The sequence below is a fragment of the Hipposideros armiger genome, unplaced genomic scaffold (genome assembly GCF_001890085.2).
Source record: "Hipposideros armiger isolate ML-2016 unplaced genomic scaffold, ASM189008v1 scaffold_0, whole genome shotgun sequence".
Lineage (NCBI taxonomy): Eukaryota > Metazoa > Chordata > Mammalia > Chiroptera > Hipposideridae > Hipposideros > Hipposideros armiger.
The window spans coordinates 505,458-528,738 of NW_017731350.1; the positions used below are offsets into that span (position 1 = coordinate 505,458).

Sequence of the window (23,281 nt, forward strand, 5' to 3'; positions counted from 1 at the left end):
GGGGCCCTCTGGCGTCCCAAGCGAGTTCTCAACCATCGCGCCACTTGGCCGGCCCTCAGATCCTTTCTTGAACAGTGTAGAAATGGTTACATTTTTTCATCTATTATCTTCAAAGACTTGAGCTTATTTATTTTCATTGAAGAGGTAGCTTTGCCATCAGTGAAACAGACTTGATAAAGAAGTCCTGACGAGTGGTCCTCACTTCTGTTTCCTTTCTGAAACGTAAACTCAGAGTGATGCTTGCAGAGGTCTCCAGCACTAGAGCCTTGGTAAATTCAAATGTGATTAGCTAGTTCACCACCCCGTCATGCCTACCGTTTCCTTCCCTTCCTCCACTGGCAGGAGGCCTCAGAGGTTGGACATGACTGATGTGGGAAGTAGGCTGCTTAGCCCAAAGGCATCCTATGCCAGAGCTCTTTCTGAGGATATTTCTTTGCTGACCCTACTTTCACATAAGACATCCCAGGCCGACAGATCTCGCCCTGTAGACAGCTTGGATGAGTCCCAGCCATTGACATTGGTAATGCTGCTCTTTGTCCCGGAGTCTGCGATCGGCAAGGAGGCTGCTCTGCCAGCACGTTGGCAGTGCTCCAGGGAGGTCCAGAAATGCTGCTGCTGCTGCTGCTGCTTCGCCATCCAGGATCAGACTGCAGAGCTGCCCGAACCCCTGAGGTCTGAGCCACTTGGCACCTGCCCTCTCCTCTTTGCAGTGCCAAGCACTTGAACAGAGAGCCACCAGGGGAGCCAGCACGGAGCAGCCCCACTGAAACCAGGGCCGGCCATCGCCTACCAAGAGGCAAGTGTGTGCAGAGCAGGTGAGGGCTGCTCAGATGCCAAGGCAGGCCGGTGGCTGCCAATCTGAGCTCAGAACAGCTGCCTGCCCGTTCTCCTCAATGGGAAGATGGAGTCCCAGGAAGGGGGACTGGAGAGAGAAATATTACAGGCCAGCCTCTCTCTAGCTGCTTTCCTAACCTCTACGTAATCCTTACAATTACCCTGCAAAAGAAAAAGACATTCTTCCCACTTTATAGAAGAGGAAACTGAGTCTCAGAGAGGCTGGACCATCCAAGACCATACAAATAGCAAGTGGGTGAGCTGAGATTGAACCAGGTCTGCTAACTCCAGAGTCTTCACTCCCTCTACTTACTGTGCTCTGAAGGGAAGCAGGAGAGGGTGGCTGTGGCTGGGAAGGCTGTGACCCACAGGGAGAAACCGTGTGTCATCTCCACCACATCACTCACCACAGGGGGAGCAAGGCTGCCTGCCCCTCTCCAGACACCACGACACAGCCACCCTAGGGATGGCTGGCTTCACAAACTGTTGGCATGTGTTACAGGTGGCATGGAGGAAGAGAGGGACCCTCCGAGCAGAGGAGAGGGAAGAAGGCGTCCCTCCATCCTCAGGCCAGTCGTGGCTTCCCTAAGAATCCACAACACATGAACCTTTGCGGTGACTATACCTATGGAGCCATCTGCAATCAGAGCCCCAAGCAGCACCCTTTGTGACAGGGAGCTGGTGGAGAACAACAGGGAGGCGCTCATGATGCGGGGAGCTGAGTTAACAAGGAGCCAGCGAGGTCACTAAGGCTCTCTCTCCATACCTCACCCTCTGCAGCCAGTCAGCCAGTCGGCCCCTCCCACAGCCCTGCCTTCCCAGAATGCCCCTCACCTCAGGACAGTGCTGGACATGCCACCCTGAGCCACAGCCAGAGTCCTCCTGGTGCTCCCCAAGCTCTCCGATGTAGCCCTGCTCCTGGGCCTCCCTGCCCTGGGAGACCCTGGAGGCCCTGCAAGAGGAAGGAGTGTGGGTGGATCAAGTCGCTGCCCCTTGGCACCACTCCATATGGCAGTAGCCTCCTCCTCTTGTCTGCTTCTGCAGATGAAGGCCCACCACTGCTCAGACGCTTAAGCCTCGGTGCCATCTTGTACTGCTTTGTCCATCACCTCATAGTCTAATCCTAATGATGCTACCTTTGAAATAGCTCCCACNTCGGAGAGAGCTTAACACTGGCCTACGGCAAGCAGGAGTTGCTAACAAAGGCACGTTGGCATTGGCTGGGTGAGAACACATCGCCAGCTCACTGTCTTCATCATCAGATACCTCTATGCCTATCAGGAGGCAGGGCACAAGAGAAAGCTCGGGAATTGGAGCCTGAAAGATAACACTGGAACTAAACAACTGGGTGGTCTTTGGCAAGTTACTAAATCCTCCAAACTTGTTTCTCATCTGGAATACGGGGAGAGTGAAACCTATGTTCCAGGGCTGCTGTGAGACTCAAGTGAGCTATCATCTGTGAAGCTCCTTACCACATGGGGCCACTGTCTCTTCTCTCCAGCCCCTCTTAGGACTCGGTACTTTGAGGTAAGAATGTAGGAATCTTGGGAGTCCTAAAATTTGAGGAAAAAACGTTCCAAATTAGTTGCGTAGGGCTTGCAGAATGAGTAAAAAATGGCATGCTCTGGCCACCCAGTATTTGCAGCTAAGTTTGTACCCAGAAGCTGATGATGGCCACTGGCTAACAGCGGCAGCCTCTCAGGAATTTGTCGTGGGTTCCTCCACGTACAGACACTAACCTCAAACAAATGCTTAAGGGCCTGCCAAGTGCTTCAGTTGGTTAAGAACTCGCTCCAGAGTGCGAGCTCTGAGCAACAGTGGTTCGATGCCTGGCCCGAGCTGAACTGCCACTGAGCTGCCAACAGGTGGCAGGATGGCTCAGCTAAAAAAAAAAAAAAAACAAAACGATGTTTACCTATTGCAATTCCCACCCCACCCTGCAGGGTCCGGGCTCTGAGTTCAATAGGTGACATGATCAAGAATGGAGAGGAGAACACAAAGGAGTCAGTGTCACATGACTCCATTAATCTAAAATGCATTCCTCTAGCAGAGGAATAGTCAGGATCCTTCTCCTCAGGCAGGGTCCGAGGACCCCACACTTAGAATATGCTAGAAGGAGTACTAGACTGGCACCCAGGAGATCACGATTCTTATCCCTCTGTACCCCTTACCACCTATCTAACCTTGAACCAGCTTCCTCATCTATAAAATCAGGTGACGGTAACATGTCACAGGGTTGTTGTCAGGATCAAATGAAACCATTTATGTTGTTGAGCTTCAGAAAGTGGAGAGTGCTGAGCAAATGAAGGTTTTGATTATTCTGAGCCACTCTTCAAGGGAGACAAGTGAGGTCAGGGGAGCAAGTGTAGACCAAGTCTGACCATCAGGGCAAGAAATTCTGAGCAAAATTATCCCACTGATTGAAACGGAGACCGAGGAAGCATATTGCATAGTGAATGACCATCTCTTGGGGACTACCTGGCCTGGTCAGCTGCCTCCGATTCATTCATCTCCTCCCAGTTCTGAGACTGACAGATGGATGCAGGAATTGCTTCCTAGTTCAGTGAGCGAAATGGACACAGAGAACAGTTTACAGTTTACCCTTGGGCCAGTAAATCCAAACTCCTCTGCACTGTGTTGGGCCTGGAACACATTAAATCTAGTATAAGATGAGACATAAAATATAGCAGAGTTTGGTTGATTTGTTAATTTAGCTGTCAATGGAAATCAGATGTAGAGATTCACTGCATTGCAAAGTGGCAATTTGTGCCTCTGTTGAAAGTGCGGTCTAAACCGTGATTTAGAAGCCTTGCCAGCACACTGTGGGCGTCTCAGGGATGCGGTGCGGTAGCCCTGACAAGCGTCAACAGCTTGGCAGTCCAGTGTGTAAGGTCGTCTCCCCATCCCTACCTGTCCTCACTGGTACCACCAGGAGGTTCTCCAGCAGGCAAGAGTCAGGGTGTGAATGAGGTGTGGATTCCTAAAAATAAAGCAGAGACTCCATTCAAAAGGTACCTTCCTAGGGATCTTTTTTTTTTCCCCTCGAAAAATGGATTGAATCCCTACCCTGCCTGCCACCTGGAGTGCTTGTGAGACACTAATGAGATAATGGAGGTGAAAGTGCTTTGAAGAGTTTTCATGAATAGAAATGCAGGCTGAATAGGTATCCTTAGAATGTAGGTGTAGGTCTAGGAAAAGAGACAGGATGCTTCTTTTAGAGTAACTACTTCCTTTTTTATGATTTTAAAAGTTATATGCGCCCATTACAGATCACATAAATTCAGAAAGGTAGCAAAAAGAAAACTCAAAGCATTCATAATCCTCCAGCTCAAGGGTAACTTTGGTTAACAATTTGATGTATTCCTTGTAGNCCTCTATACAAATGGGAAACTGAGTCTTTGTGAGGATAAGCCACTTGCCCAGGCTTACAGAGTGAGTGTGATGGAGCAGAGGCAAACTCAGGCAGCCTGCCTTCAGAGCTCAGCTCGGGACCCACTGAGGGGTTCTGATGGAACCTGGGCCCCTTTTGTGGGGCATCTCAGTGAATCCTGTTAATATGAAGACAGCACTGAATTAGGAGTCTGTCCTGACAGAGGCAGCTGTGTGTGGCTAGAAGAAAGCGGACTGCCTTCAGCGTTCCCTCGTTCCATTTCTGTGATCTGGACAAGAATCAAACCTCTTAGTGGCTATATAACTGCCTCACGGAGTTATGACCAAGACTAAATCTCATGAGAGTGTCCAGGTGCTTCAGAAACCATGTTGTTGACCATCTGAGCCAACGTACTGGCTGTCGTATGAATAAACCGTGTCTGAAGAACCCTGGCCCTGCTACTAACTAGCTAACTAAGATGCCCCAACTGGCTTTGTGAATTAGGACCTCTGAGCTTTAGCTTTTCAACAATAGGATGACACTGTGGATCCAATGGCCACCTTTCCACCTTGCTTCCTATCGACCTGATTGTCTAAGTTGTTGCAAAGTCTTAATGAGCTGAGGCCCATGGGTGCCCTGAGGACACACAGCACACCATGGAACAGAAAGCATTTATTATGACTGGGATTGTGTTAAGATGCCCTCTCTGGAGATCTGCTAGCACTTTACACATACAATTAATTCATTCTCATAAGTAGACCCAGATGGACCACCCTAGGGGACCATATGGCTGGGTAGAGGTGCCAGGTCAGCCTCGGAGAGATGGGGAGACTCTGGCTCACTGGAGTGGGGGTGGAATCCACGCTTTCAAATCCTGCCTAACCTGGCACAGGCCATGTTGCCTCTGAGAGAAGGGGGCAGGCTCCTTCACCCCCAGGTTTCCCCTTGTCCTTAGGGATTAGTTCATCAGCCTACATCAAGTTTGTGGAAAAGTCTTTAAGGTGACACAGAAAACCCCGACAGCNCACACACACACACACACACACACACACACACACACACAAATTGCTGGTACATAGCAGGTACTCACTGAATATTATTTCTTATTATTATCATTTTCCATCCTTCCTCCCTCCCTGTCACCCAGATTTCCTTTTTCACTAGGCTTCTCCCAATTTTACGGTTCTGAGGTCCGACCCTAACGTGAGAGTCTTAGAAAAGAACTAAAATCTAAAAAATATAAAGACACTCTTGACTTGTAGCCAAAGCAACTGACGTTGCTCTTTTCGTAGGAGCCTCTATCCCCTTTCCAGAATTTTTTGCCTATCAAACTGAATAACACGGACGCTCCTCCCATGTCCTCCAAGGGAACCCTACTTCCTCCTAACTTCACTGCACGTGGCCCATCCACTGAACATTGATAGCTGGGGGCCTGGCCACAGCCTCCCTCTTGGTTTTGAGCCTGGAATGGGAAGTATTTTCCGACAGCGTCCCAGATTCTCACTACTTATGTGAATCAGCCATCACCTCTCTCCTCCACGTGTGTCGGGCTCCCAGCAGCCGGTGCCTGCCGCAGCTTTCTTCACCCGCCCGGTTTGTGTTCATTTGCATGTGCGCATGTGCAGCCATCATTCTAAATGGAGTTGGCAGCACTGAGAAGGTCTCTAGGAACAGAGAAGGCTAACTGTGATCAGCCTCTCACATGACCCGCTCTTTATGTGGACAGATCCTAGCTTTGTACATGTGTAGCCATGGGGTTGGGGCTACATGGAAGTCTTCAGTGAAATACCTCTTTTCTGAAATACCAATTCTAAATTGTGAATAAAAGAAAAAACCCTGCTTTTGAATTTATGGCTCAAAATTATGTATGAAAGAGATACATTCACCCGTTCTTTCAACAAACTTTAATCGAGACCCCACCATATGCCAGGCACTGTTCTAAGCCCTCCAACCCATAATGCTAGTGGGGGAGAAAGACTAGCAACAGAGTGAGTAAGGAAAGTGTAGATTGCCCAAGTGTGAGTGGCAAGGAGAAACAGCACAGCAGGGAAAGGAGATTGGAAGTGTCTGTGCTTGGGGGTTGGGCAGGGGAGAGATTTTAGATAAGGTCACCAGGGAAAGCCTCCCTGAGAAGGTAACATTTCAGTCAAGACAAGGAGGTGAGGGAGTGAGCCTTTTATGGCTTTGGTGAGATCCTGTATGAATGTCAGGTGGTTTGTAATAAAAATAAATTTTTAATCATTTTCTGGTACCCGGTGGTTTACAGAGTAATTTTCCATAACTATCTCATTTGACCCAACAACCTCCAAGAGAGATGGGATTTTTGCCTGACCTAGGAAACAAACTATGAATTTTGATATTCAGTTCCCATCTTCTTCCCCTGTGCCTGGACGCTGTCTTAGCACCTGCCTGGTATTATCATTCCCCTAAAAACATTTTGATCAGCCCTCTGAGGGACTAGAAGCCATCCAGCCTCACTGTCCACGCATCTGCGATCCCCTGATGCTGCCAGCTTCCTTTCCCTGGCCTCTGTCCGCAGCCTGTGGCACACATTTTCTCTCGGGCGCTCCACTGGCTTGCAGTCCACAATCCTCCCTCTTGTTTATTCCTGGGGCCCCGAAAACAGCCTTTTTCCCCCCTGGTGGTTCTAGCCTATTGATTAAGAGCATGGACTGCAGAATCAGGTAGACATAAAATCCTGCCTCTAGGACTTCAGGAATGTCTTTACAAATCCTTGGATTCTAGTTTTCTTCTCAATAAAATGGAGATAATAACTATTTCACATAGTTGCTGTAAGGTTTAAATAAAATAATGCATGTAAAGCCTTTAATACGGTGCCTAAAAGAGTATAAGCATTCAATAGTCAATAAATGGTGAGGGTGGTAGTCATTGTCATGATTGATACCTGCATCAGCACCTATGGCCATCTTGTCTCTTCAGCAGGCAGCCAAACCTTACACCATGGCTATCATAGATCCAATTTAGGCAAGACGGTCTCCCATCTATATTTAAGGGGCCAAATCTACCCAGCTTCCTTCAGTGGCGGCACCTCAAGAGGCCACCACCCATGACTGACACTCCTGTCTCTGCTCCCCCAGTCTGAATGATGCCTGCTCACCTTTGCTCTCTGTTCCAAGCAGCCTTCCCCACTGCGTAATCTGCACAGTCCCTCCAGGGGTCTCAGCTGTAGCTATAATTTTTGTGTGATTATTATTAATTCTCCAAGGTATGATTGGAATTGTTCATTGTTTCCTGAACAAACATGAAGAGAAAAACGACATATTTTATGGGGAGCTGTGACAGAATGGTTAAATGTCACTGCTTTTCAGGGAGACTGATGATAAAATGTACACAGAGGTCATTTATAATATTAAAAGTAAAATTATTGCTATGTCTTTTCAGCAAAGCAATGAAGATAAATGCCGAATAGGGAAACCTTGGGAAAAGGACCATGCAAGAAAATAAAGGGGCTGTTGAGGGTACAAAGGAATAAGAAAATTTTTACTTTCCTCAGAGAGCTCGACAGCGAAAATGAAACACATGCTATTTTCCTACTGATGGCCTAAGGGAATCTTTGTGCTTCTTCGTAAATTTATATGGAGACTGACTTTGTCCAAGGAATTGGGATTTTGAAACAAACCCTCCCTGGCTCTGTCATGTCAGCTGGCAGCCCTGGTTTCATCCTAGCACCATTCTTGATGTCACCCTGTCTCTCACCCGCAACTCTAGGCCACCCGCCCTCCTGCCAGGGTCACCTCCAACGTGTAACTCACATCACTCACTCCTCTCCATCTCCACCGTCACCAGCCTCGTGCAAGCTGCCTTCGTCACTTGCTTGGTTGATTACGACAGTCTACGAACTAGTTTTTCCACTTCTGTCGCCCTCTCCAATCCATTCCCCTTAAATTGTTCAGAAGGAGCTTTTAAAAAACTAATCAAATGGCTTTCAGTCTCTTGTCTAAACTCCTTAAGCAAAATCCACGCCGCTTACTGCAGCCTGCAGGGTCCTGCCTGATCGGGCATCTGCCTCCTTCCCCAGCCACCTTTCACAACCCTCATGACCCCTCTGTGGCACTCTTGAGCCACACTGGCCTCTGCTCTGTTTCTAGATCATAAGTTTCTACACACACACACACACACACACACACACACACACACACACACACGTGTTGTAGCTCCTGCTTCTCCACAGCCTTTTGCATGGCTGGCTCTCTGTTATCCTTCAGTGTCAGCTCAAATATCAGCTCCCCAGAGAGGACACATGGACCTATCAGACCAGGTCACCCATGTCACCCTCTGTTCACTACCTGAACCCCAGTGCCAGGCTCTTAGTAGAAGCTCTGAACATAGTTGTTCAATAATCCAAAGACTAAATGGAGTGGACGGGAGGGGAAGGTGGGTAGAATTTCTACGGTGGAAGCTAAAGGAATTAGCAATTTCCAGAATGCCAGGAAATTGCACCTTTCCCCATTCTTCTCCCTAAACTTGGCGATCTATTTTGCACACCTTCACCATGCATTCATTAGTGTGCACTGTGTGCCAGCACGCTCCAGGAGATAAGTAAGATGGACCACCTGCCTCAACGAATTTAGAATTTAGTGGGAGAAGCTAGCAATGCAGACGTATTGTGCAACAGGGTGAGGTGAGCGCACAGTTAAAGGTATGCAGCGATTACCAGGGCACTCCACAGGGAGCCACATGTCTTCCTTAAAGGAAGAAGAACAAGCCATTGAAAAAGTGACATCTGAATTAGGAGGAATTGGTCAAATGGAGAAGATGATTCAAGGCAACAGAATCGGGTTAGAAAAAGGCTGTGGTGATGGTCACATGTTCAGGAAACAGCAAGTCAGTGTTCAGCTAAAGATGCAAAGGAACACAGCGCAGCCCGGGATGGGGGCTGTGACAGGCATGCAGGGCCTTGATTTAGACTGAATGTTGTGGATACCAGCAAAGGTTTATAGTGGGTTGGGGCCTAAAAGGAGCTGAGCTCAGAGAGCTGACTCGGTGTGTGTGTGTGGGGGGGGGGCGGAAAGCGGGGAGGAGGTGACTCGAGAGACAAAAAATCTTGAAACTTCATCATTGCAGCTATTATTTTCCGTAGCAATTATTGTATCACAAATCACTGTTGCGTTTGTTTCTATCATTGTTTTGCTGATAGAGCCTCGCCCTGTAGATCCTCACCTCTATTATGGGGTGTGAGGGATTCCCAAAGCTGTTGTTTGTCCTCAAGATTCGGCTTGCCTGACCCCCTTACTGATCCCTTCCCACCCACCCTCCATGGCCAGTTCTTTCAAACCCTTTGGGATACTCTCTGAAATTAGCTCGTAAGCACCCCACATATTGTTTATGTATATAATTTCATTGTATCCTACACATTAGATAGCACCCCTGATTTATAGAAGAAAGAACCCTGTGACCTGTGTCAAAGTTCACACTGCTAGCTAGCAGAAGAGGGGACTGGAACCGAATGTTATTTTTTTCTAAGCCTTAGGGGTCTCAATCAATACAGAATGATAGCTTAGGCCGCTGGAGAAATAACAGATATGGAATCTAGGTGTGAAAGGAACTTGGAGAACCATGGACCAAGGAGGGAATTGTCATAGTGAGAGGGTGCTTGGGGCCCGGAGGCTTGGGACTCTTCCAAGGGGAAGAGAAACTGAAGGTCCACTTATTTCTCCAACACTAGAGGTTCTCAGACCTTGGTGAACCCAGCTGCCACCAAGAGAGTCTGCAGAGCAGGCTGGTCCCAGGGTTCTACCCCCAGATATTCTGATTCCATAGGTCTACGAGGGGCCCAGAAAGCAGTGTGATTACCAAGTTCCTGTGTGACTTTGTTGAAGAGGGTCTGTGGACACACCATCAACGCAATAGCCTAAGCCTATGGTGAATGTGAATGGCTGGCTTTAGAGGTTCCACAAACAAAGAAACTGAGGCCCTGAAGAGGAGTGACTTGCTCATGGCCCCAGAGGCCTTGTAGCAGAGCTAGGCCTCCCACCAGCTCTCTCAGTGTTTTCTTACCCAGCCTACTGGCAACCGTCCACAGCTAGGCCCTCTCCTCCCCGATTTATATTTGAGTAGCAACCCAAGATGCCAGCTGTTTAATGAGGTTGTCCACACTACAATTTATGAGGCCCAAAGCCCTCAGCAGGACTGGTCTCTGCCAGGCTTAATTTACACGGTTCACGGGCCTTCCAATACCCCCCATTAACGTCAGCACGGTAGCAACAGCTGTTCGCCTATGCATGCTGTTTGACTACATCCGCATCATGTCACCATCCATTTTCATGTCCTGGGCTTGCTTACCCTTAAGTACCTGATTCTTCTCGTCCCGGGAAACATTAAGTTTCTACCAGCAGGTGGGAACCTGGCCCAGCCTCTAGGCTCCAGCCCCAGCCCCACTCTGGACCTCCCTATCCTGTGAAGCCAGACTCTTCTAGAAGCCATATCCCCTTGTCTTTAATTTAAGAGAAAGACCCCCTTCTCACTGAAGCAGCACTCAATTTTCCCACCTTTAACGAGTGTCATTGGTTAGGCAACAGCAAGCAGGTGGGAGAGATGGCCCAAAAGCTGATACAAATGTGCCTTTTTAAATGCCACATAAATCACCTTAATTAAAAATTAATTAACTGACCTAAAATTTGACATTCACTTAAAGAAGGAATTTGAGTAAGGAGAGTTGTGTAGATTTTGGAGCATCAAATCTCCAAGACGTGATTGAAGGAGGGGCGTGTGCTGGGTTTCTGCTTTGAATGCACAATTAGGGAAACAGGATCGTTCTCGGCAAGTGAACCCAATAAGTCACTCACGGTGTGGAACAGCCATTTGTATAACCTGACCTGGGCCACACGTGTCTCAAGTGCAAATGTGAACTGATTTCTACTGCACTGGAGAGGAGATAAATGGGCAAACAAACGTGGCATGCTGTTTCAGGAGACGTGTTCCAGGGTACAAATGACAGATGAATAAGACGGGGAAAGCCAACAAGGCAACCATGGGAAGCTGGCTGGGTGAGTGGTTTAATAAAGATGCATAGGGGCCGGCCGAGTGGCTCCGTTGGTTAAGAGTTGGCTTAAGTGCGCAGGCTCTGAGCAACGGGGCCGCCAGTTCGATTCCCACATGAGCCAGTGACGCTGTGCCTAAGCTGAGCTGTCACTGAGCTATCGCTGAGTTGCCAACAGGTGGCAGGATGGCTCAGCGAGTGTAACAACAAGATTGCCTGTTCGATGGTGGGCTATGCCCACCTGCAACTAAGACTGAACTCGGCACCTTGAGCTGAGCTGCCACCCAGATGACTCAGTGGATAGAGCGTGTGCTCCTAACAACAAGGCTGCTGGTTGGACTCCTGCATGGGATGGTGGCTATGCCCACCCGCAACTAAGATTGAACACAGCACCTTGAGCTTAGAGGCCACAAGCTGCCAACAGGAAGCCAGATGGCGACTGGCGCCCTCCACAACGAAGACTAAAGAGCAACAACTTGGCTGGTCCCCTTCCCCAATTCCCCAACACTGTTCCCCTCCCCAATTCCCCAATAAAATCTTTAAAAAAAAAAAGATGCATAGGAGGGCAGAAGGTTTCAGGGGAGAGTCATTAAATGGGCAGCCTTAATAAAAATGGCACTAACTATATCAAATCAACCTAAAAAAAATATAGCCACCAACAACCATTGCCCAGAACTCCAAAATCAAGATGTTGCAAATGGATGGTGGTCTTAAAGGTTGGATTTGAGGCCTCACCCTCATTGTACCAGGGGGCAGTGGAGGCCCATGAAGGTAAAGGATGCACCCAAGACACATAGGTGCTCAGGGGTAGATCCTCCAGCCCTCTGAGGAAATGATTCTCAACCCTGTGCCCATGAAAATCACCCAGAACCACCAATGCCAAGGGCCTCTCTCTCAGAGATACTGATTTCATTGGTCCAGGTGGGGCCTGAAGATCAACAGTATTTCTAACTTCCCAGGTGACTCCCATGGGCAGTCAGGGGACTGTCTAGCAGGTGATCTAATCTGAGTTGTGGGAGAAGAACCTGGAATCATCTGACCAGGTTCTGAGCTGGGCCTTTCCCTATCGTTTACTTGCTACGAGACCACAGGCAAAGCACCTGGCAGTAACTGTTTGCATTTTGTGGTGCCTTACCGTTTAAAAAGCATTTCTCAGCACATTATTTAGTCTTTTGAATCCTCAATCTTCTCATTAATCGAATGGGAATAATAACTGTTCTGCTAGTTTTTTTATGAGGTTCAAACAAGGAAGGATTAGGAAAACACACTGTAAGCTATTAAAATGCTACACGAAGGTAAGAAATGATGACAACTTACTACCCCCAGTGACTTACATTATTATTCTGGGAAGAACTGCTTTTCTAAAGATAAATAAATTTCCACAGAGAAGACCCTTACTAACAAAAGATCCCCAAGCACCAACTCGCCCCAGAGCGGCGTGATCTCAGATCTCCCTAAGCTTTCTGTGATTAGGGTATTTGGCGTTACAATGGTTACCAGGAATCAGTGGCACCCCGTGGGTGGAAAGCATCAGGAAGTGCCAGCTGGAATTGGAGGCTGGCTCTTTATGTCCAAGCCCCGCCCCTTCCTTGCTGCTCCGGAGGCCGCCAGGCCGGTTTGGTCACCCAGGCTCTCAGGTTAACATACTCCTTAAGCTGGAACACTCATTTCACAACCACTGTTTAAGAAACTCGGGCCCTTGATTAAAACCGTTCACCAAGGGTCCTTCCCTCCTTGGAATTTATGGGCCCCATAAAAAAAGAACTTGAGAAGACAGAGTGGTGGTTTTTTGTTGTGCCTCATTAGTTTTGCGTTTGGCCTGGCAGTAGAGATCAGCGTACTAGGTTTCCATCTAATTGAATCTCTCACAAGCATCAAGTTCCCTGTGGTCCAGAGGAGGCAATGCCAGGGAGCCTGGATGGCTCCAGCCAGGGGAAGGAGACGGGGAAGAGTTGGTAGAAGCACGGCTGAAGGAGACTGCTTCTCAGGCTATGGCTGTGCTCTAGCTGAGAAAAGAGAGGTGCTGGGGATAAACTCTGGGGTCCAGAGAGTGGAAGCAGCACTAACCTCCCCACCACTGGACCCCTCCTTTGTCAAGGTTTGGGGTGAAGGACAGGGATGCTGACTTCCTGCCCTTCTGTACCCACTATCACTACTCCTAAGGACACCCATCACCCAGGGGGACCTCACAGGCAGACACAGTACAAAGGATAAAGAACAAAATGTCAAGAACGTGGGTTTCAACAACCACTCGACTTGGAGTCGAGGCAGCCAGTTAGTTCAGGTGGTAGAGCACAGGCTCATAACACCAAGATTGCCGGTTCGATTCCCACATGGACCAAGGCACTGCGTCTTCCACAACTAGATTGAAACAGCTACTTGACTTGAAGCTGATGGGTCCTAGAAAAACACACTGTTCCCCAATAAAATTTCTTAAAAAAAGAAAAAGAATATGGGTTTCCACCAGTCCCTCAGCAAGCCATGTAACCACTCTAAGCCTTTGTATTCTCAACTATAAAATGGGTATAATAAAACCTTCCACAGATAATACATATAGGGGTGGGGAGATCTCTATACAAGGTACTGTTGTAGACTCATGAAAACTCGATACCTCCCTTCCAGCCACTTCCAGTTTAGTGAGGAAGACAGGCATACAAGCAGCTAGTTATAACATGAGGCAGACTGTCCGCCATGTTAAGTGCAAAAAGTAATGTGCTGTAGAAGTCCAAGTGAAAGGACAGTTCCTAGAAGGGGAGAATGGGCGGATCCACAAAAGTGTCGTCGATGAGGTGGTGAGGGCTAGGTCTCCATTACTGAGAGATGAGATGATGGTGGAAGATGTTCCCAAATGAGAAGGCAATCGAAAGACCATGAAAGGTGACCCGCACGTTACCAGTCCCGTGTGGAACAAACTCTTCTAAGCATAAGAGAAAAAAGAAATCACCAAGGAAAACAGGATAGGTTTGGATTACGTACAAACTTCAGACTCCAGTATATCAATATACATTATAAACTGAATGAAAATACATAAAAAATACTGGGGGAAATTGTCAAACATATAATAAATAGTTTCACCTCCTTATTCATAATCTCATACAATTCCATATGAAAACATGAAGAACCTAATAGATAAATTGACAAATGGAAATGGGCAAAGTAAAAGTAAAATAAAGCTAGTAACATGGGGAAAAAAAAATTATCCTCACTAACTACCAAAATAAAACAGCAGGGAAATAACTTTAGTTAAAAGTAAAAATTGTGGTAATATTCAGTGTTGGCCAGGATGTAGTAAGAGAGCAATGAATGTATGAACACAGCTGGTGAGAGTGCAAATTGGATTACCTTCCAGAAAGCAATTTAGCAATATATATCAAGGGCCTTTAAATGTTTATACTCTATGATTCGGTAAGTCCACTTCTGGGAATGTATCCTATGAAAATAATCGGAAATGCAAGCAAAGGTTTATGCTCAAAGATAGTCTTTGAAGTGTTATTATAAACAATCTAACAATCCAATCATTGAATAACATTTAAATAAATAGTGGTATGTATTCCAAAGCCTTGTAGCCATTCAGAAGTATTCTTCTGGAAAATTTTTAAACCTTTGGAAAAGCTTGTGCTATAACCTTAATTATTTTAAGGTATATGTAGCTATAACACAACTATGCACACTGTTATTTATTTTAATCTTTATTAAATTTATTGCGGTGACATTGGTTAGTCAAATCATATAGGTTTCAAACATAGGCCAAAAAAATGAAAGAGAAATCTTCCAAGATGTTAAAAATGATGGCCTCTGGATAATGGGATTCCAGGCATTGCTTTTGTTTATTTTTACCCTGGTTTCCAACTTTAGACAGTAGGCATCCATTTTTAGAAGGAAAGTAAAAGAACTGTAAGACATTCAGGGAAGGACAAATCATTGGTGTGTGGCAACATGTGGAAACATGTTCATGAAAACATTAAAAGAAAGAAGGCCTAATCATGAGGTGTGAATAAAACACAACACGGCTTACATGTGTTCCATAGGTTGAGGAAGATTTCACAGGTTTTTCATTTGTTTATGTTTTCTTCAGTAGGGCTGGGAGCGAAGGTAGTAAGGTCCTGACTGTAATTCATGATCCCACATGAGGCATAAGTAAAAGTGCTTTGGAAACTATTGGGCTGTCGGAAAAGTCATGACGCATGTTTGCAATAGATGGCACTAGTTTATTTTTGGAAGTACTAGAGTCATTCGCATCTATGTTATTGCTATGTCATTTGACAGCTGACAGTTCCAGCTTCATTCTAAAAAAAGATTAAGCGATTTGGTTGAGTTTTGGAGATTTTATAACAAGTTGAAGATGGAAGACCAAACAGTGCATTTTTGCCATATTTTACTGTTTTACTTCCATAAAAGGAAGAACGCACATAAAGCTTGTAAAAAGTTGCAGAAAATTTACGGTGACAATGCTCTACAAGAACATCAGTGCCAATGACGGTGCATGAAATTCCATGCTGGTGATTTTGATCTCAACGACGCTCCTTGGTCAGGAGGCCCACCGAGGTTGATGACGACAAAATAAAGGCATTGATTGAGTCAAACCCACGTTACAACACGAGAGATTGCAGAAACATTGAACATCCATCATTCAAGCGTTCATGGCCATCTGAAGAAGCTGGGATACGTAAGCAAGCTTGTTATTTGGGTTCCACATGAACTCAAAGAAGTTCATTTGACAGCATGTATAAACATCTGCAATACGCTCATTAAACATGAGGAAAACAATCCTTTTTTGAAGCGACTGATAACTGGTGATGAGAAGTGGATTGTTTACAACAATGTGGTGCACAAACGGTCTTGGTCCCGACGTGATGATTCGCCTCAAATGACATCGAAAGCAGACATTCATCAGAGGAAGGTTATGCTCTCAGTGTGGTGGGATTTTAAAGGTGTCATGTTTTTCGAACTCCTGCCAAGGAACCAAACAATCAATTCGAATGTGTACTGTCGGCAATTGGACAGTTTGAACGAATCCATCATCCAGAAGCGTCCAGAGCTTGTTAATTGTAAAGGAGTTGTGTTCCATCGCAACAACGCGAGACCACACACAAGCTTGATCACCTGTCAAAAATTATTGGAGCTTGGATGGGATGTGTTGCCACACCCACCACACTCGCCTGACCTTGCACCATCAGACTTCCACTTGTTTCACTCTCTTCAAAACTCCTTGTGTGGTATAACATTCAATTCAGATGAGGCTGTAAATCAGCACCTTGTTCAGTTTTTCGCCAATAAAGACAGGTCCTTCTATGAACGAGGAATTATGAAGCTCACTAAAAGATGGCAAAAGGTTATCGAATGAAACGGGCATTATATCATTGATTGATCTTTGTTCTTTATATAAACAAATGACCTTTGAGAAACATAGACAAAATACATCATGACTTTTCCAACAACCCAATAAAGCTATGCTGAGCTTCAGATGACCGAGACCTCAGCTGACTTAGTCTGCCATTGCAGCTGGAGTCAGGTTTAGATGTTGTATTAGTTTCCTGTTGCTGCTGGAACAAGCTACCACAAATCTGGTGGCTTAACACAACACAAATTTGTTCTCTTAGCGCTCTGAAGGGCAGAAGTCCAAAATCAGTTTCAGGCCAAAGTCATGTTGTCAGCAGGGCTGGCTCCTTCTGAAAGCCCCAAGGGAGAATTTGTTTCCTTGTCTTTTCCAACTTCTAGAGGCCTCCTGCGTTCCTTGGCATCTTCCTCACGTTACTCCTTTGTCACATTACTCCAAAGTCTTGCTGCCATCCTCACATTTCCTACTTCTTACTTTGACTTTCTTACCAGCCTCTTTATAAGAACCGTATGGTTATACTTGGATAGTCCAGCGTAACCTCCCCATCTACAGGCCCTTAACTTAATCACAATATTAAAATCCCGAAAAAAGGAACATATTCGCAGGTTTAAGGGATTAGGATGTGGGTCTTCGTGTGGGTCCATTCTTCAGCCAGCCACAGATAGGTAACCTACTATGCAGTCTTCTTGTGGACGCCCATAGGGTGCAGGGAGCGGCTGGGGCTGAGGGGAACAGAGGCTCAAACACTTTGGTGATGAAGATGGGAACTAGAGCTGCTTCTAGAGCCAGGCTGCATGGAACCAACACCAGATGAGTCTAGAGTGCAGTGTTCATGGCGAGAGACAGACAGGTGAAACAGGAAAGGAAATTTGGGCCCAGATCACAAAGGACGTTGAAGAGCAGGGTAAAGAACTTGAATCTGATTCCCTGAAGAAAGCAGGGCCTGTGTTTCCCATATCCAGGAGTTATCGAGAATGTTCAGCCAGGCTGGAAGCCCGTCTCACAATGCCAGGAAGCCATCGTCCATCAGCTGACACATTGAGCCTTATCTGGACTAGCCTGGAAAGGACGGCGCCAGGCCACCTTTAGCATTCCCCTTCCAGTAGATGACGAGAGCAGCTTTAAGGTCTAGACAGACTGGGTCTGAATCCCACTGACCAGCCGTGAGACCTTAGGCAAGTCATTTAACCTCTCTGACTCAGTCTCCCACGTAGGGAATGGGCACTGCTAAGACTTGCCCAGCTTTACAGAGCCAGAGAGCTGAAGTTCACAGAGGGTTCTAGAAGTAAACAGGCTGAACTTGATGATAGTTCCCGTGCTATTGGGAATAGTTCAACAAACCAGAAAATCATGGAATTTTAGGTATTAAAAATCATCCAACTTGGAGAGTCCCACATCAAAATCATCTGGGAGGTTTTATTAAAATCAAATTGAATCAATGTGAGTCTAATTTCACAGCCAAGGCTGGAGGAGCCCGCCCCTGATATGCGGCTCAGAGAAGCTGTGGAACTTGACCTAGTGGGAGTTCTGGTTCATCTGCTCTACCAGCCAGGCGGGTGGCATGGGGGTGGGAAGACTGTTGAGGCACCAGCTGCCATGGGGATGGAGCTAGAAAGGGGAGACGGTGCAAAGCAGCCGGACATGGGGTGGGGCCCTGCCTGCTCGTTTCCACAGGGGCTAGAAGCTCCCCCATCCCCCACCAACCAAGAGCTGCATGACAGGAGGTGGCATCAGAAGCACGAGCCAGGTCCTCGCTCGGCGGTCCCCAGGCAAAGTGCCCGTTCAAGATGACAGGCGAGGCCAGGCCAGCCTTCTCTTCCCTAAAACCCGGCTCTCTGGGATCGCAGGTTAATCAATTATCATAATGCATTGTTGTTGATGCTAACAGGTTCATTATAAGCTGCCGCCCTCTCCCTTCCTCCACTGGATAATTTGATTTATGTACAATAGAACAGGGGTCGGCAAACTTTGGAGATGGAAGAGCCGCCAGGAGCCAGCAAACTGCGGCTCGTGAGCCGCAGGCTGTGAAGTAAAATTGAAAATGAAAATAAAACTATCATAGTTTCACTTATAAAAATTTTAAAGGATATTATTCACATAATGGTGATTATGTAAAAATATATTTATGGCTCTCAAATAATTTTTAAATTGTTGTGAGGGACGGCATTGGCTCTTCCAGGGGTCGGCAAGCCTTTGAGATGGAACGTACCCAAAGAGCCGCAGGTGGCTCGCGGGCCGCAGTTTGCCCACCCCTGGCCTAGAATTTCAGAACTGGAACAGACCTTAGAAACATCATTAAAATTCTCCTTTTGTGGTTGGAGAGACAGGAGGCCAGTGAGGGAGGAACACGCAGCTGGTGAGTCAGCATCACACAGCCGGTCATGGAGGGCGGTGCAGGCTGGGCTCTCACAGTGGTGCTCCTCCTGTTCCACAACATAAAGTGCTGCATGCTTCGAGCATCACTCCAGTAGGCTCTGGGATCAAGAACATGGGAGAGATACACTGGACCAGATATTCCCCTTGCTACTCCAGATTTGACCTTGAGGGTAGGCCTGCCTGTGTGCAGATGAGACCCCACCCGCAGTCTGTCTACCTGGCACACGAAAGCCATGGAGTTCCCGCAGAGTGTTGGGGAAAACATGGACCAAACCTCGGCAACTCCACTACTCACCATCGCTAGAAGATGAGATGCCCCCTGCACCCCCGCAGTGGGCTGGGGGCGGGGGTTGGGGGAGTTAGGGTTTTGACTTCCTCTCAGCCTCCTGGTGTTGGCCCTGGGTGTGGCCAGATGGAGATGCTGGTGTCTCAGTTAGGCCTTGGGATGTGGACGGCAGGACGGAGCGATGCTCTCCCTGAAGCCTTCCGATGGGGTCACCCAAACTGACCCGGGGCATGTGTCTCTGTGTGCTCTCCAGGAACTTCCCCGGGATCCAAGATGGCCTTGCAGAGTTCCTTCACCTGCTGGAATGGGACAGTCCTCCAGCTCGGGCAGGCCTGTGACTTCCACCGGGACTGCGCCCAGGGAGAAGATGAGGGCCAGCTGTGCAGTGAGTAGATGGGGGCTGCCCCCACCCACCTCACCCCACCCCATGCCCATATCCCCCTCCTGCTCCCGTCACCCAGGCACTTGGACTTGGACAACCTTCCCTACATCCACTGCCACTTGTGTCTCCTCTCAGTGGCAACTTTCAAAAGCTACAGTCTTCAAGAGACAGAGCTAAGACTTGTGGTCCAGAAACAACACGTAAGTTAAGAACCGAACAAGGTGTTGCAAGTTATGCTCTCAGCCTCCTCTTGTCCAGAGACATTGTTCAGGCTAAAGCCTAACCCTGTAATGTGGCATTAGAAGCCCTCCAGGCCCAGATTCCCTCACTTTTCAAGCCTCTCTTTCCTCACCCACCTGCCTCTCCCTTCCTCCCGATCTCCCATGTACCCCAGCTCCAGCCATAACAAACCACAGCTCGGCTCCCTCACGCCTCTGTGACTTGGCTCATCCGGCATCCCTTGGTCTTTCCCTTCTCCAGTCACATCTGCTCCTTCAAGACTCACGTCAAGAGTCGATTCTCTGGGAAGCCTTCTCTTAGCATCCCCTACAAGTACAGCTGGTTCTTCCTCCTCGGGTCCCCTCCCCCAGCTCAGTGTCTCCATCATCCACCAGAACATCCATCCTTGTTAACAGCTTTTTTTGAGATCGAGTTTATATACTATACAATTCAACCATTTAAAGTGTACAATTCAGTGTTTTTTAATACAGTCACAGGGTTGTGCAACCATCACCATAGTCTAGTTTTAGAACATTTTTATCACTCTACGAAGAAACCCCTAGCAAGCTTTTCCTCTTTTTCTCCAACGCCCCTCCCCATCCCCCCCTGCCTCTAGCCCTAGCAACCACCAATCCACTTTCTGTTTCTATGGATTTGCCTGTTCGGGGCATTTCAAATAAATGGAATTGTACAATGCGTGGTCTTTTGTGATTAACTTCTTTCACGTAGCAGAATGTTTTCAAGGGCCATCATGTTGTAGCTTGTCCTTCATGTCTTTTTGTTGCCAAATAATATTCCATTGTAGGGCTGTACTACGTTTTGTTTATCCATTCATCTGTTGATGGGCATTTAGGTTGTTTCTACTTTTTTACTATTACGAATTACGCTGCTGTGAACATTCATTTACAAGTTTTGTGTGGACAGATGTTTTCATTTCTCTTGGGTATATACCTAGGAGTGGAATTCCTGGGTCATATGGTAACTCTATATTTAACATTTTGAGGAACTGCCAAGCTGTTTTCCAGAGTGACTAGAAAACAGCTTGGTAGTTCCCTTATATCCCCACCCGTAATGTATAAGGCTTCTAATCTCTCCACATCCTCATCAACATTTCTTATTATCTGTCTTTCTATTTTAGCAATCCTAGTGGGGCACATCTATGACGTTTTGCAGAGGTGGTTTCCATGTCTCTCTCCCTCCCTGTGGGCATATCGGGCCTGGTACTCTTCCCTGTACCAATATCTCAAGTGGTTCCTGGCATAGCATAGGTGCTCACTGGCTCTGTTAATTACAGCGAATCGATGAGTTGAGACACTTGGGCTCCATGGAGGAAAACAGGTTGCTGAGGCCTCCCTGGCCGTTAGCGGCAGTTAGACTCCCAGCCCAGCACCCGCTCCACTTGAACAGCGCTCTCAGTAACTGCCTGGCTCGGAGTAAACACTCAAGAGGCTTTTACATTTTGTCAGGGAAACCAGAAACACGTAATAGTGAGCTAGAAAATATGCTAGATCCTGGAGCAGAGGTGACTAGCACAGCACCTGCCCTCGAGGTGCTGAAAATCCATCGAGGGGCAGGGAGAGAAACAGCAGAACCCGGCTGGGGAGGATGGGCCGTGTGTGCCTGGGATGCTGTGGGGCCCAGACGCAGGAGCAAATGCCACTGCCCTCAGGTGCAGGAGCCCCAAGACACCATGGCCTGCAAAGCAGCTTTAAAAAGCTCACAGTGTTTCCCAGGTCAACTGGAGGACAGGTTTCCCCTTGGGGAGAAAAGTGGTTTTATTTATTCCCTTTTAAATGAAGCAATAAAAAAAATCCATTTTTCAGTTTGAAAAGCTCCCTTTTTTTATAAAACTTTCCGGTGAAGTTTTCCAATAATGGTGGAATTGCGGTTGTTTAGATAAAACTCAGTGAAGAGTTGCAGGTGAGTGCTTTATTTGTCCCACACTGCTGGGCTCCGGCCTTTCTCACAAAGCCCTCACTGTACCAGGGCACCAGAATGAAGCAGCCTACCCACGCTGCCCCGGGCAGAGGCCTATGTGTTTCTTCCTCGTTATTTGTCTCTGCAGTATTTCCAGCAGTGCTTCTGAGCTGTGTGATTTTGCTTTTGCCTTTTTAAAGTTTTTTGGTACCCACTTCCCAGCAGGGACACAGGTCAGGCAGGGCATGCTCTGATTTACAATTGGGAAAATGAAAGCACAGAGAAGCTAATTGATTTGTTCAGGGTCACACAGCACATCAGGAACAGAGCCATGATTAGAGCATTGAGCCTGTAGGATCCAGCCCATTACTGTGGGCTCGGGGCACTTTCCTACCATCCTGGGGCTTGCCATTGAGGGGTTTCCAGGGCCAACTCCAAGCTTGAGGGAAACCTGGCTCCAGTCCGGAGGGCAGGCGCCTGGGGCCCTGTGGCCTTTTCAACCACACTTTGAAAAGCTGCTCTGACCAGCTGTCAGAATGACAGCTCCACACCAGAGAATACCCACGCTGAGTTCTTTGCTATAGAAAGCGGTTGCTAGGAAGAGAAGTTCAATTCAGAAGGAAGGTTATTCTGATCTTTTCGCCACTCTGATCTTAGCAGTACTCTGAGCAAATACCCTTTTCCTTATTTGTGTTCCTCATTCTCTCTGGGATTTTAAGTGTTTTTCTCTATCACATTGACTGATGTTGATTCCGGACACTATCCCCACAAAGATAACAACAACAACAACAACAGCTAACATTTATTGAGTATTTAGTATGTGCCAGGAGCTTCTCCAAACATTTTTCATGTACTAATTTATTGAATCCTATATGATGCTATTATACCCATCTTAGAGATGAGGAACCTGAAGTCCATGCTCAGACTGTTAGCCAGTAGCTGAGCAGTGACTCAGACTCAGTCTGACTCCAAAGCCCACGCTCTGAACCACTACAAGCCAGACTCATTTGGTCTATGAGTTTCCAGCCATCAGTTGTGCCAAGCACAACCCTAGCTACATGTCCACCCAGGAAAAAGCAGCCAGGAAAAGTCAGGGAAGGTGCAGGGCTCTGCCACCACCTTCCTGTGAGAGGAGCCAGAGGGAGAGGTTCAGATCACTCATCCCCATCTCTGGGCCTCAATTTCTTCATCTGGAATATGAATTGAAGCATGACGCCCACTGATGTGTTGATGTCTGTGATGGCATTTAGGACAATGCTCTGGACCTCACCTGGTCCTTCTGAGGTCATCCAGAACCTATTAGAATGTTTTCTATGAACAGGTAGTCACCCCAAGCCCTGTTGGGGATGTCCAAGTCTTCTAAGGGACCCCCACAAGGGTCACAAGAGTCACTGGTCCAACCAAGCCCTGCCATGGTTGGAATTCGAAAGGAAAAGTGGGTTGTATCCCATCAACTCTCAGCCTCAACTTTCCACATTTTCCCCAGAAGGAATTCCCCCTACACACTAGAGCTTTATTCAGATGATCAGTCTCAACCATGAGCAATATTTCTGTCCGGG

General features: G+C 47.3%; 1 protein-coding gene across 1 annotated transcript in view; it reads left to right on the plus strand.

The window, feature by feature from the left end:
* LOC109390905 (ALK tyrosine kinase receptor-like) overlaps positions 1-20,373 on the plus strand; it is a 60,095-nt gene extending 39,722 nt beyond the window's left edge. Inside the window, exons 4-6 of the mRNA XM_019657991.1 lie at positions 19,458-19,589; positions 19,722-19,786; positions 20,067-20,373. Coding sequence (XP_019513536.1) covers positions 19,458-19,589; positions 19,722-19,786; positions 20,067-20,126 — 257 coding nt within the window. The 3' untranslated portion in view covers positions 20,127-20,373. The remainder of the gene's footprint in view (positions 1-19,457; positions 19,590-19,721; positions 19,787-20,066) is intronic.
* Positions 20,374-23,281: the final 2,908 nt, after the last annotated feature.